This window comes from Acipenser ruthenus, chromosome 3, assembly GCF_902713425.1.
Source record: "Acipenser ruthenus chromosome 3, fAciRut3.2 maternal haplotype, whole genome shotgun sequence".
NCBI lineage: Eukaryota > Metazoa > Chordata > Actinopteri > Acipenseriformes > Acipenseridae > Acipenser > Acipenser ruthenus.
The window spans coordinates 6,705,733-6,721,341 of record NC_081191.1 but is presented as its reverse complement, the minus strand read 5'-3'; the positions used below and the strand labels follow the sequence as shown (position 1 = coordinate 6,721,341).

At 34.0% G+C, this 15,609-nt stretch overlaps 1 protein-coding gene across 2 annotated transcripts in view; it reads right to left on the bottom strand.

Moving 5' to 3' along the window:
* Positions 1–5,053: 5,053 nt before the first annotated feature.
* Positions 5,054–15,609, bottom strand: part of skap2 (src kinase associated phosphoprotein 2) — a 65,202-nt gene continuing 54,646 nt past the window's right edge. For both annotated transcript variants that reach the window (XM_034058763.3, XM_034058761.3), the window contains exons 11-13: positions 15,451–15,563; positions 6,818–6,920; positions 5,054–6,682 (exon numbers count right to left, since the gene is read on the bottom strand). In XM_034058763.3, the coding sequence (XP_033914654.3) occupies positions 6,828–6,920; positions 15,451–15,563 (206 nt within the window). In that variant the 3' untranslated portion in view covers positions 5,054–6,682; positions 6,818–6,827. The remainder of the gene's footprint in view (positions 6,683–6,817; positions 6,921–15,450; positions 15,564–15,609) is intronic.

Genomic DNA, 15,609 nt, shown 5'->3' with positions numbered 1-15,609 from the left:
TGAGAAATTATAAAATTTCCATTGGGATATGTAAACTTTTGACTACAACTGTATCTGTGTGTGTCAATGCCTGTTATATATATATATATATATATATATATATATATATATATATATATATATATATATATATATATATATATATATATATAATTTGTGATTAGTCAGCACAAACCAATTTTTTTTTTTTCTCTATTGGAGTTTCAACTTTGTGAGACGTTCAACCTTAAGTAAAACAATGAGAGATGCATTTGGAGGTATTTGATGGGATGAATAAAATGACAAGTGCTCCACAGTCCTGGCATATTGTGTTATTAAACCTAAGGATCATACTGAAGGTGCCCAGCAATGCATTTGGAAAGGACTCACATATTTTACAGGTAGTCACAAAATCGAATTGTCTCTGAAACGGCATAAATTATCACACAAGAGACAAGCCTGCGGTCCACAAGCAGGCGACACACAGGCGACAACGTAATGCAAACCAATCAGAATGCACGTTTTTTTCACGAGACGTAAACATGCTGCGAAGGAAGACTACGATATAAAAATGTACTAATTACATTATAATAAACAAAATAACTAAATACATAAACTAAATAAAAATAAAAAACTAAATAAATACAAATCGAAATATATTACATCTATTATTTATGTATTTATTTTTTTAATTTTGTCACAAATTATCCTTCATAACTGCATACATGGCAAACTAATTTAAAATAAAACATTTTTAAAAATACGCTACATGTGTATTTTGTTATTGTAGAATTGTACTCATAGCTTATATATGTTATTGTAATTGTGGACATTAACATTCGGTTATCCACACACACACACTGTATTGCACATCTTTAGACTACATATAATTCATTGGATGAAATGCAGGAATCCGAATGCATCATATACTGTCTGACGTTATGGTCGAGTCTTATCATCATGTGACACTACTATCAAATTTGATTGGCTGGTATTGAAAATGTTGCCCTCATGTTGCCTGAAAAATAAAACATTGTCCTAAATGGGCGATATGTCGCCGGGGTGTTGCCCAGGGTGGTCACACGAGACGACAAGTCAGCAACATCTGTCGCCCCCTTGTTGCCGTTGACAAATGTCACCCGTGTGACCAGGCCTTAACAGGGCAGTACAGTTTTGCATTTAAACAAAGCAAAGTGTACTATATAACAGGATCCTGTAAACAGCTCTCTGTGTTTGAAGACCTATATTTAAATTTTACTGGCTTTAATTGCACATAAATTACTTGCTCGTTATAAACATAACTGGCTCTTGCAACACTGAATAGAGTGCATTCGACTAACAAACCTTTCCTGTGGTAGCTGCTGTTTCAGCCACCCCAGCAGCAGTAAATTGGTCGGTATGATAGGAGCATTAAGCCTCCTTTAAGACTTTTTTTTTTTCCATGTGAAAAGAATCTGCAGCAACCTTCAAGAGTCACAGCCCAGTACTCTCCTGTAGGACTGAAGTATCATTAACAACCAGACACCTCAGGCACAAGTCTTAACTCAAGAGCCTTCCTGTCTCCCATCAAAATTCATATCCTCTCCCTTCTAGAGCAGAAATGCTTCTCGTTATGACATCATTCCCCTATTGGAAGAAACACTGATTGCTGTACTGGTGGCTTCAGAAGGCAAGGATGTAATTTAGCAAAATAATGTACCATGCTGATTAATTTAATGTAGCCCATGACTAATTATGGTAATTCATTACATCTACAATTAGGCTAAGTAATTTATTGCACTGCAGTCTCATAAAGCAGAGGATTTATATCGAGTTTTGAATGTCACCCAAAGGACATATCTGTACCTTGTCTTAACTGAAGCGGAATCAGGCTGCCAGCTGAGAAAAACACATTCTCACACCGCCATGTTTGTACTGCAGGCAGAACAGAGGCTTGTGGAAATGCCTGCTATAAAACCCATCTTCTTGTCCAATTGCACATTTGTGGTTACTTGGCACACAGCTTCGATTATTTATTTATTTATTTTTTTAAAACTGCATTATATTTTTTTTGTCTAAAGATCTGCTGTAATCTATGTTATGAATTTTTTTTTTTTTTTTTTAAATATATTTCTTGCAGCCGACAGAAGCAGCTTCTCCTACCCTGCAGTGTGGTTTGATGCAACAAGGCTACACTTCGGAGACCAATTTGTTTTGCTGATCACCATCTCTTTGACGTGGCTGCAAATGTTACCTTTCTTTTTCAATCAAAGACACAGCAGGGTGTGCCATCTGTTTGGCACAAACTTAGCTCCCTTTCCCAAATCAATTTTGTGCTGATTACTTCAGTGAAGCAGTAAAGGATGGCATTTTTTTCTGACCAAGCTGTGTTTCTTCTCCCTTTCCCCACATTATCAATTCAGAAACAAGCCACTACGTTATGTTAAGCTGCAGAATATTTAAGGCAACCCAAACCTTAGAAATACAATATACTTGTACTTATAATGGCAACAAACCAACATTGTTAAGCTAGAATTAAATTGGAATATATACACCATATTAAAGTCACAAGCTCTGGTTGACTGGTAACTTAGATTTCATATTCTGTAAACATGGTGGAACGTGACACAATAAATGTTCCTTTCATACACCACCACATATTAGCTCACTGGAGAACTACAGCCTACAGTAACAGCTACTTCTAAATAAAGTACAGGCACACCCCAGGTTACCTAAGGACTACATGCAGCAGTGAAGGGGTTAACTTTCCCCTCTGGTCAGAGAACGAAGCCCCCTGTAGAAGGAACAGATGATCAGCACCACAAGCTGAAGCCACAGGGATGCTCTGGGCTACTGTTTGCTCTCTGGAATGCAAACGAACATGCTCCCCTTTTTTCAATAGCATCATAATGACTTGCGAATGCTATAGTACTGTCGTACTATGTTCACAGTTTCAGGTCAGCCAAAATATTATTGAATACAAATAGTACAAAAAATAATTTGGATTATCTACAAAACATGCACAAAAAAAAAGCAATAAAACAACGTGCTCCCCTAACACAAGGAAGCTGCTATGTTGGTGCTAGGTGTAATAATCTGATGTTTACATACCCTGGACATTGTGGTTAAATTACCCCGAGTACATTTATTGACAGTAACCCGATTTCCAAATGTGTCTAAGAGTTAATTAAAAAGACAAATGAAATTGCAATTGTTTTTTTTTTCTGCTAAATATTCTGACACCACTGTTGCTCGACTAAAATCGAGAGGAGATTCTGTATATATGTAACTTAAGAAGCTAATAATAATAAACTCTGAATATGAAAACAAGTAAATTTATTATAAACCTGCATGTATATACGATTAGTGTAAAACGTATGTGTGGGATGATTATTCCCAGTACCTTATTAGCAAATAACACACACAATACAATGAGCTACTTTATTAGTTGATTTCCTGCCTGCAGTGCCTGGTATAAAGTCTATTCCGTACAACAAAGCACAACGAGTCCAACACCATTGCCCCAGAAGAAACTTACTGTACACTAAAGAATCAAAAGGTTTTATCTGGAACCAACATCAGCAAAATAAGACCTATCTTGAGGTTAAATCCTAAAAAAAAAATAAAAAAAAAATAGGCTGTTCTTTTTTTGAGTCATTTACTTTAATGCATGTTCTCTTATTCTCATGGTCCAATTCAAAATGAAAATGTTGAGTTCTTTTTCTGTTCAGGCATTGCATTTCAAGTAGAGCTTTTAGACACGGACATTGAAAGAACTGCACTAAATAGTATTTCCCTTTGTTCGTCAAGCAAAATAAACCAGGAAAAAAAACCCCCATAAAAACATAAAAAAATAAAAACAAACATATTTAGGTAAAATACTATATGGAACCAAAATCTGCTGATGCACTATTATTCATGACATTAGCATGATACTAAAGGACCTGTTTCTCTCATTGAACAACAATCTAAAATTATAACAAATACAAACAAGTCTTGTCAAAATGATGAAGAGTTTGGAAAGAGAGACATGAAAACTTTTTGAATGTAAAACATGCTTTTATAAAGCTGCAATTTATTTTAAACAAAATATGTTCTACTTCATTTAAAAATATTGCAGCACATTGTGGAGCTCATTTTGTTCTAACACATTTACAATTGAATCCTTCAGCTCCAGGACTAGCTGGATTTCTAAATTCATTCTATGGGAGGTTTTGTATATGCAATATTATCTGGGTAGGCATTGTCCAGGCTAGTATAGGGGCTTGTTTAAAGCATAGGTTTAAAAATCTAAACTAAAAACAACGCACCATTCACATGGATCTGCCTGTTGATCTCATGGTAAAAAGAAATCATTGCCAAATAGAAATGCAAATATATTAGCTGTCCGATTTAGAAAATTCTACACATGGTTGAGTTTTTAACTGCATAAACTGCTAATACTGCCATAATCCACAACTGAATTGATTCTATATATAAATATAATATATAAATATATTTCAAAGCTAGCTGAACACTTTGGGGTCCCCAGGTTACTGCTGTGTTTAAATAATGTAATTTACCATTTGTAACAAGTGTTTATTTGGAAGAAAAACATACCAATAATAAAATTACCAACCACACTCGTATTAACCCAAACTAATTTAGCATTATACAGTAAATACAAAATACTACCTACAGCAAGGGCTATAAAGAAATAATAAAACAAAGAGTTTTCATACATAACCCCCCCCCCCCCCCCCATCATGGAGGATAGTACAGTAAGCCTACCACAAACCTTGCCTCAGTACTTTTACAATATCTTAATTTCCCTAAATAAATGTGCTTCCCAGCACCATTTAATTGACTTGGTTCAGTTTATGGGGCCATATGGCATTAGAATCATTCACTTCAGCTTGTTTTGTTTAATTACTACAATCAACTCTTTTCCAAATTAATCATAACAAAGTAATTTCATTAGTTACACAGCAGGCTGTTGATGTATTAGCATCGTAACAGTTTGAAAACAATTAAACTTTATTTGAACCTTAAAAATGTGCAGGGTGGAACGTTATTACAAGATTTACTGGGTGCACAAAAATAACAGGGACACGTGCCATTTATGATTGCCTTTATTGTGTTAGAATGATCTATCCCCCATTCTTTAACAAATAATATCATTAAAAAGCGTACATTTGTGCTGAAAGAGCAAAATGATTCATTATACAAATCACACAATAAAAATGTATTACCTGTGCCTTGTTCATGTAATTCCATGCTGGTAAAATATATATTGAATTGTAATTTTAGCAAATTATTTTATTACTAAGCAACTAGCAAATGTAATCTACGTATGGCTATCTATCTGAACAAATAGCAATCTACTCAACTGTAATCAAATGATACATAAAGAAATTAATTAATTTGTAATACATATTTCTAAATACTGAAATTAAATGGAGGGATGCAAAACAAAAAGCAAAAACAAGCACAAACTGGTTGAAGGATACAGGTATCAAACCTGAAAGAGGGATATTACTGTACTAAACTGGGAGGATTTCCCTGCCATATGTTTTCTTTCAATTTGGCATGGCTAACAAAAGGGACAAATTATAAACAAGAGACAAAGAATGGAAGAAAGGTGTCACAGATGTCATGTTTCATTGCAAGAATAGTTTTGAAAAGTTTTAATTATGTATTTTTACAAGCAGGGAGTCCCCTCCCGTGGAGGAATAATAATAAAATAAATAAATATATGAATAAAAAACTATGAATTGACAATAATGAGGCAGAATTACAACTGAGAATGGGGGATTACACCAGCTGTGCATGGTCTCTGCTGCCACCTTGTGTTCGTTTTTATGTATTTTCTAAAGATTAATTTTTCCTATTATATATATTTTTGGCACAGAAATACATAGCACTCCTTGACTAGCATTTTAAAATACAAATATTAAAAGCTATTTTGCTAACATTGCTGATACATTTCACTCAATACAAAAGCTGCTTAGAATCTGATTTTTTTTTTTTATCCAAGTAATTTAAATAAAACATACAAATAAAAATCAACAATTATAAATAAATGATGGTAATACTTAAACACATATGGCTTGGTTTAACATTGTTCCAATAGCATATATGGAGTGGGCAATTTGCCCAGAGTGTAAAATATATCCCGTATTATAATATATCATTATATTTGTATGTCTTCAATAATGTGTACTGTTGTAGCATGTAGGAGTACTTTAAGATTGAGAAGTTATGGTGACTTGCTTTTAGTAATTGTTAATGCATTTAAAAGGTATAGTGTATAGTTACAGACAGAAAAGGTGTTGCAATCTCTAGTATTCAATTCTGTTCTTTTTGGAAATATTTTTCACAGTATTATAATTCTGATCCTCAGAGTACCATCTGTTGTATACTTTCTTCACACATACCCAACCAAGTTCTCCTTACTGTTTTATTAATAGTAGTTTGGATAGGTTTGTAATATAAGGGCACATTTACTTCCATACTACTATAAGGTATTGAGGGGAATATGTCTTGGAACAACAGTTAATTCATTCATATATATATATATATATATATATATATATATATATATATATATATATATATATATATATATATATATTAAAATGGGTAAATGTTAAGGCAAGCTTACAAAGCAGCTTCAAATGCAGTTACAAGTAATGGTATCATTTGACTGGTCAATAACACACAAGTTACTTGATTGTAGATGACCCTAGATAAGAAAAACAATAGAAGTTAGAAGGCAAAATTAATATATATTCACATACACACTTTTGCAAAAAAAAAGGCATAATAGATGTTTTTAAATATATTGCAATAGTACTAGATTGAATTTAAACATACTTACTCCGAACGTCTTAAAGAGTATACATCTCCATTAAGTATGTCTTTGGAACTATGCCAATACTTCCTTTTATTTCTCCAATCCACCAGCCAAAATTCTGATACTCCTAAATGAAAAACGAATGAGAGTTTTAGGAACCTCACTGATAAAACCACTACAAAAACACACAAAGAGGACTCCCTAAAGGTCCTTCCTATTCATTCTGGTTACGAGTATAACCTTGATTTAAGAAGAAGAAGAAATAGAGTAAATGTACTGTAAAACATTTAACAAACAAAAAAAAAAACTGCAATTGCCAGGGGCATACTTACAAACATAGGAACATATTGAGGCACTTTGGTTTTTAGAACTTTTAATTTGAGTCTATGACAAATATACATCAGGGTCAACACTGCATGCAGAATACAATAGGAGAACATAATTAATAAAAAAAACCATTTCATCATCAAAATGAAGTCAAAAGTCAGTGTGTAGCTATGTACTGTTGCTTCATGAAATTATTGGTGTGCTAAGTTTAGAAATAGTGTTCACAAATACAACTGAAAATAAACTAAAGCCTTCAGACACTACAACATGTAATGGGATAAAGCAGTCTGCAGAGCTGCAGATATCATGGAAATGAATAGAATCTGTTTGTCAGGGGAACAGAGATCCTCTCAAGGTCAATATGACAAACAGTATGAAGAACAGATTACTGAACTACTTTAAGCCAAGATGAGCGTGAAGTTAACCCTGCCCTAGACTGAACACTAACTAAATAATTCACAATCACACTAATAGGCAATAACCATAAATATGATCAAGAAAAAAAGAGTGCATTTGCAGAAGAGTAAAGCCATATTGCTTGAAGAATAAAAAAGAAAAAAGATTAAACAAACAAAATATTTTAGCATTATCTTGAAACTGTATTAAAACACAGTTTCTCTTCAAAAATGATTTGACTAATTACAAAACAAATGTGCACTAGTCTTTTCTCATTACTACAGCTCCTGCACAGTACAATATAAACCCGAGCAGCATTCCCATAGTTAACCACAGGCAGAAAGGTTCTAGTGTGTCACTGGCAAAGCAGATACTGGAGCTAATTAATGGATCCTTTGAAGTCAGGAAGACAAGACAGACTCACCTCACTGAACCTCTGGCTTTATCATTACTATTCTTTGCACGAGCCTCGCGAGCAACATATTCAAATTAAATCAGTTATACTACTAAATCTACTGCAGACATTTTTAAATAGTAAATTATGTAATGATTTCAGGTGGCTGCCAAGTATACAGTAATATATATATATATATATATATATATATATATATATATATATATATATATATATATATATATATATATATATATATATATATGACACACACTATTAATTATGTTTTTACATTATTGTTTTTATTTTAATTCTGTTTTTTCAACAATATGGTCATAAGTTAATCATACAATCTTTGTTTTCTTATAGAAAATAGCTAATTATTAAACATCAGTTACTTAAAATAAAAACACTTTCGTAATCCATAGAGCAAGTATATAAAGTGCTTCTATCACAGCAAAAGCAGCATATGAAGCACATTAGTGAGTGTGCCATTCTTTGAAAACAGCCAGATAATTAATCAAACTAAAAATGCACTTAGTTTTTTCTTTCCTTTCTTTTTTTTGTGCAATTAAGGCAACAGAAGCCTGTCAGGTTTATACTAATTAATTCACGTGGTAACACTTTACCTTCGGAAAAGTTATTAAACTTGACATTTATTGTAAATGGTCATTTAAAATGTTTACATTACATATGCTTCCGACACTTCATTACCTGGTTGTGTCCAGACTAGAATGATTGTGTTTTTCAGTGAAAACAAATAACGAGTAGATCATTAGTGCAGCACACGGACAGCATTTTCAAACTGAAAACCAGCCTGGATCTGCATGCACAGTATGTATAGAAATGCAGGTACATGTCAGCCATCTGGCATTTCTCACTGCAAACAGCCCTTAACATCTACTGAACTGCTTGTGCATAAGAATTACCGAACATCAGTAAAACTGATAACATAATGAAGAGTCCTTTAATGTACAGGAATCTATTGGAGTCGATTTATAAGACACATTACATCCCTTTGTAGGATGTGTAATTATTTTCTATTAATCATTCAGTATAAGGCTACATTATGCGGTTATTCAGTTATCACTGGCAGGCCTGCAGTCAGAATCTGACGAGGTTGGATAATCGCTAACACAAAGACCCTTTCTCTGCATGCAGTAGTGCTGCAGAGATTCAGGGATACGTGGCACTTAGTAGAAAACAACAGTACAAAAATGATGACTTGAAGCAAATGGTAATAAATGCAATACATTTACAGGATCACATCAATTAATAAATAGAAATAAAAAAGGGGGATGGTCTTGACAGTTTTAGAAGAAATTCACAGGCTGTACTCAGTGTGTCCTGCGGTATTAATGTGCAGCATATTGGCTGGATTATGGCATTAAAGGAGGTGGTGTGTGAATAGGCACATTTGAGACGGAAGGTTTTCTGCTAACCTCTGGACTTGAAATGTAAATCTTTTTTTTTTTTTTTTTTGGTTGATCATAGTGATGAAACACACACACACACACACACACACACACACACACACACACACACACACAACTGCAGTGCCAGTAAAGCCCTAGACTATATGTACTGCCATTTATTTATTTATAGCATAATATGAATATGCACACCATTACTTCACTTTTCTCCCCAGGAGCTGGCACAGTCTAAAAATAAATAAATAAATAAATAAATAAATAAAACTAATTTGATTTGCTCTGATGCTGTGTTGAAGAAAGCAAATACAGTACAGATCCAGTCAGGTAAAAAAAAAAATGTATTAAGTAATATTACTAAAAGCAAGTCATAATGCCAAAAAAAATATGGAATTGTTATTTTAGATTTTCTACAGCTGTAACTTGCCTACATCACCTAGCAAAACAGAGGTTATTTTAAAAGTAGGTGTTCTTCAGCAAGAGGTGTTCATAATTAAGCCTCTTTAAATGTATGAGTTTTGCTTTGTGCTGCCTGTTACAAGGAGTAAGTCTTGTATATAGTAATTGTGAACAGTGGTTCTCTCCCACCCCCACTGACTGTAGTTTTGAACTACCATCCACTTGGCTTTAAATGTTTACTCCAGCATCCATGTGAAAATTCCACACCACCACATTCTAACTGGAACTTTAATGACTCCGGAGCGTTACCGTTCAAGACACATTCCCACTCAGGAATGTGCCCTGTGGAACATTGAGTAAAAAAGGTACCTTCTCATCTAGCTCCATTACAAAACCTTAAGCTAATCAACTTTGTTTTTTCTCATTTTGTAATATTTATAAATTACAAATTGAGAGGGGTTGATATCTTTGAAGTGAGACTTCAGAAAGGGGGTGGGGGCTGGTGACTGTGGAGGAAACAGGAGTGAACCTGCAGAGGAACTGAAGTGGCATTCAAAGAGACGCAGAAGTTACACACCTAATTTGTCCACATTTTATTGTAAATGTGTCAGAAAACTCAGTGTGATGTCTGGGAATGCCAAAAAATCGTGGGGGTTGAAACATTTGTGCTATTATTTCACACCTTGTCTGGGCATTTCTAAAGTCTCCCAAGTAAAGCCTAATGAGGCTGCACAAGAAAGCAAATCTACCTTCCATTCTGCCAGTGAATCACCAGGCCCCCCATTCCTGCTGTATAGTTGTGTACTAATAAAGCAAAGTATTGGGCTGGTTTATGTTTTGGAATCATCATACATTTTCATGAAATTTAAAAATCAACAGTTTTTTTGGTTTTACACCAAATTCAACAAAGTCTATAGGAGTGTATGATAAAAGTCTGGAGAAGGTATGTGCAAATCCACTTAGTTTAACAGACAGATGGGGATGATCAGTGCATAAGATTCCATATTCCTAAATGCTAGACCTGAAGACACTGAAATATTGTTAATTACAGTATTTGTCCACCAGGTGGTATACTATTCTAAACAAAATATTCCATTGTCATAAAAGGTAACTTATTTTTAACAATAATTTTCTTATGAAAGTGTTAAAGACTGCAACACCAAATCAGTAATGAATGAGGCATTATCGCATGCAAATATGGCACTGAAACAGAGGATTATTACATTGCTATATGGGTCGATATTTACTGCACATTATAGATGACACCCTGTTAAACAGCAAACGGGAAAATTATGTATATAGCAGTCTGGATCCATAAAAAATAGAATCTTCTTTCAAATTAAATGGTTAGCTACAGAACATACAAAAACTAGATCACTAGTCTAAGCAGACAGACACCAATTTAGAATTATTGACATTTGGGTCAGATTTTATACCATATGTGACTTACAAAATCACAAAAAATATCTTCAATCTCTCAGCCACCTGAGAAAATGCAGTTTATAATTAAGCAGTGTGCTGAACAGAAATCTACATTAAATGCAATTAGAATACAGCAATTAGAACAGAGCTGCTCCGGCAGGTCACATGATAGTTCTTTACAGCAATTAGAACAGAGCTGCTCCGGCAGGTCACATGGTCATTCTTTACAGCAATTAGAACAGAGCTGCTCCGGCAGGTCACATGGTCAATCTTTACAGCAATTAGAACAGAGCTGCTCCGGCAGGTCACATGGTCATTCTTTACAGCAATTAGAACAGAGCTGCTCCAGCAGGTCACATGGTCATTCTTTACAGCAATTAGAACACAGCTGCTTCGGCAGGTCACATGGTCATTCTTTACAGCAATTAGAACAGAGCTGCTCCGGCAGGTCACATGGTAGTTCTTTACAGCAATTAGAACACAGCTGCTCCGGCAGGTCACATGGTCATTCTTTACAGCAATTAGAACACAGCTGCTCCGGCAGGTCACATGGTCATTCTTTACAGCAATTAGAACAGAGCTGCTCCGGCAGGTCACATGGTAATTCTTTGATTACACTCAGCCAGGACACTGTCCATATTGTTCAGTGTAATGTTTGCCTTTACGTTCCGAATTTTGGATTTCAGGTGGCCCAACAAGGAGTAATTCAAGGGCGTCTCATGCAGTGTGTGGAGAGACCACTCCACAGGGCCTCAGCAACGTATCTGACAGCCCGGGAAGGAGTTATCCGTTTGTCTAAAATATTTTCTGTAATACTGGTTTGATTCTCTCAATGGCATGTTCTTTAGGAATATTTTTTTTTATGGGAAACCAAGAACAACGTTGAATGTGAATGTTTGGGTTTGCTGCAAATAGGCTGTAGGTTTGTATATACTGCAGGCACAGGTCAGCTTATAGGCAAACCCCCCTACTAGTTTTGGAAGTAAAAAATATTATATATATATTTTAGCTGAAATGAAAAAGAAAGCCTTCATTTTCTGCAATGAGGTGAACCGCAGACAGATTTATTAATAGAAAGGGACAAAGGTTAAAACTGCAAAAATGCCAGAAAACACTGAAGCAATGAACATCTCAGCCAGAGGTTTTGGGGTCAAATGGCAGCTGCTAATTGGAAAAAAAAATAGAAAAGAAAGTATATATATATATATATATATATATATATGTGTAGCTTTAAATGCTTCTACTACCTTGCACACTAGATACTGTAACGTTTCCTCTAATAAATATTAAGGGCTCTTGGTTAAATTGTACTGAATGCACATAGCAATTAGTGATGTTGCTTATGAGACCATTGTATTTCATAGTTTCCTTCACCCCGAACACTTCCTATGCAATTCGAAATTGGTGCCTAATATCTTCATTCAAACAGGCTCTGTTTAGTTTATAGTTACACCTCATCTGGCTTCACAATTGCTGTAGATCTCTCTGTTGGCGGTAACCATGACATATATCTTTAAGAAGGCACAAGCCATCAAGCCTTCCACAGAAGTTCATTATGTTTATAGCAAGCAGAAAAAAATAACTTTAAAAGAAATGAATAAAGACAGCGAAGCTTGATCCAAAGGCTTTAACATTATATTTATTTATTTTTTGTTTTTATTTTGCTACCTTTCCTCAACTGTTAAAAGAAATATGTAAATAAAATCTATTTATTCTGAAATTCTGTGAAGTGGGGCAATTAATTTATTTACCTTATGTCAGGTTTATTGACATGCTCTCTAATTTCATTAAAACATTAAATAATATCAGCAAAAATACAGATTGACTAAGTAATTGGGAAGTTAGATTATTACATTACAAATAAAAGAAAACAGTACATGCAGACACGAAGTCAGTACCTCCAATGGTCTCGGAGGTAGAGCCTTTGACACTGTTGCACAGCACCTTTGTAAAATGACTGCCACAAAAGGGTCAGTCTTTTTAATACAATGTAGGATCAAACTCAAACAGTTTGAGATACTACAGTGGCTGCGGATTGACAGTTATATACATGCTTTCTTCACAGGATTGCTTAGACATGCTTTAAAAAGGGTAGGATTTTAGTGACGTTGAAATATCAACATAATTGCCCATAGAATTGCAATACACAGGTCAAATATATATTTGCTGCATAAAAATGATAAAATGTTAAAGCAAATAAAGTTTTGAAGAGTTTGAAGAGAGTAAAATATAGCCTGTATTAGAACATATTATTATATTTAAAATCAACGATTATAAATAAATGACGGTAATATTTAAACATATATGGCTTGGTTTAACTTTGTTCCAATAGCATATATGGAGTGAGCAATTTGCCCAGAGTGTAAAATATATCCTGTATTATAACATATCATTATATTTGTATGCCTTCAATATTTGTACTGTTGTAGCATGTAGGAGTACTTTAAGATTGAGAAGTTAAGGTGACTTGCTTTTAGTAATTGTTTATATATGTTTATATATATATATATATATATATATATATATATATATATATATATATATATATATATATATATTATACTGTAGAGATGAACTCAAACAAAACAACCAATCAATAAAAAAAGAATAAAAGACAGTCTGCCAAGTGGAACAAACACAGACTTAAAAGCCACCCAATAAATTCCAGGTTTAAAACAGTTATTTTAATTTATATAACTGAAAACATTTTTCATGTGGGCTTAAAAAATGGAACACAGATGCTCAATATTACGTTTGCATGCGTATAGAAATATGACAAAGTAGACATTTTACTTAGTTGTTATAATTATATAAAAAAAAGACCCTACATACTGCACTAGACTCAAGGTCCAATATTGTGCAAACACTCTTTTCTTTATAACCACAAGATGGCACAGTTGAATGCAAAAAGCTCAGTGTTGGTGCTTTGCTCATACTGCTCATGTCCCACAGCGATAATGGGACGCAATGACTGTGCAGCAGATTGAACCAAGGGTGAAGAGTTCACTGCAAAACTGTGATTGAGATAACAGTTTGGTTGAGGCAAATGCTAAACTAATTTTCCTGGCTACCTAAATGCTGTTTATTTTATTTTCTATATTATCTAGAGAGACAAATCCACACTCAAAGGCAAACATAATGGACAATATCAATTTATAACAATTATACATACTTAAGGTTGTGAAACTACATATATCTTCCTTACACCAGACTATTACGTTGTATTGACAGAGAGGAATAACATTAATTTACAAGGCTGCTTTTCATTCAAATGAAATGCTGCAACCTTCCTTTCCAGTTTATACGTAAATGTATAAAACACACATATAGGTGCAAAGGTAGTATTCAATTCGAATTAGCTCCATGGTGGTTGTACATAGTCCAAATAGATATTTTTTGCACCACATCAAAACATTGTAAAGGCAATAAAGTATAACTCAGTTTGCTGACAAGCTGGGCACTTTTTACTGTCTCAGTTTCTTTATAGCAAAAATATGTGTCATATAAACTGCCAAATGTATATGAACTGCCAAATTTTGTCATTCAAATTTGAATGGCATATTACATCTATTAAATTGTTGCAGATGCCTTGCCCTTAGACTGTTGAAAAGCACATGGAATATAATCTAGATATAATCTGAAAACTAGAACAGGATTTTTTCTTTTAACAGTGTCTGCTGTTTTCTCAGATTTCATAAACACCACTTCTATCTTTATTTTTTATCTTCAGTCTAATTTCTGCAGTTGCATCACAATATTATCTCAGTGTGTTTCCTCATTGCCTTCTGTGTTACATGGAAAAGATTTCCAGTACAGTACATTTCAACTAATTTCCTTTTGAAATCTTGAAAAAATTAATACAGCCGCTCCATAATTGTGTACTGTTAAAGCCAAAACACGGGACACATTGAATATTTGTAATGTTTTAACACTGCAGTCCAACACCAATATTATCCACATACAGCAGGCCCTGGCTAATGTAACCCAAAGGCGTGATTTGTTTGCTATTTTGCTTTTTCTAGTCTATTTTTTATGTTTTTCAGTTCATTTAAATTCATCAACATACTTGACACAGAATTACAATACTCAAGTTTTGATTTCTACTGCTGTGATCAGAATGCATTTCATTAGGACAGCATGGTAAGGATTAAAGGCCAGTTTGGATTATGGTGGTCCAGATTAGAAGAGTCTGTTGTACATACACTTCTGTGTTAATCAAGCATGTGTAAATGTGTGCAGTTTGCAATGTAATTTCTGCAGTTCTTCCTGCTATAAATACACAGTCTTACCTTGCTCAGAATGTAGACAGCATCCCCACGTTTGAAAGACAGCTCATCGGGTTGATCTCCCACACAGTCCCACAGCCCCTGATAGTAATTGCTGTAATCCGTGCTTTTATTAACTAAAAAAAAAGTAAAATAAATAAAAGAATGATACAACATTAAAAT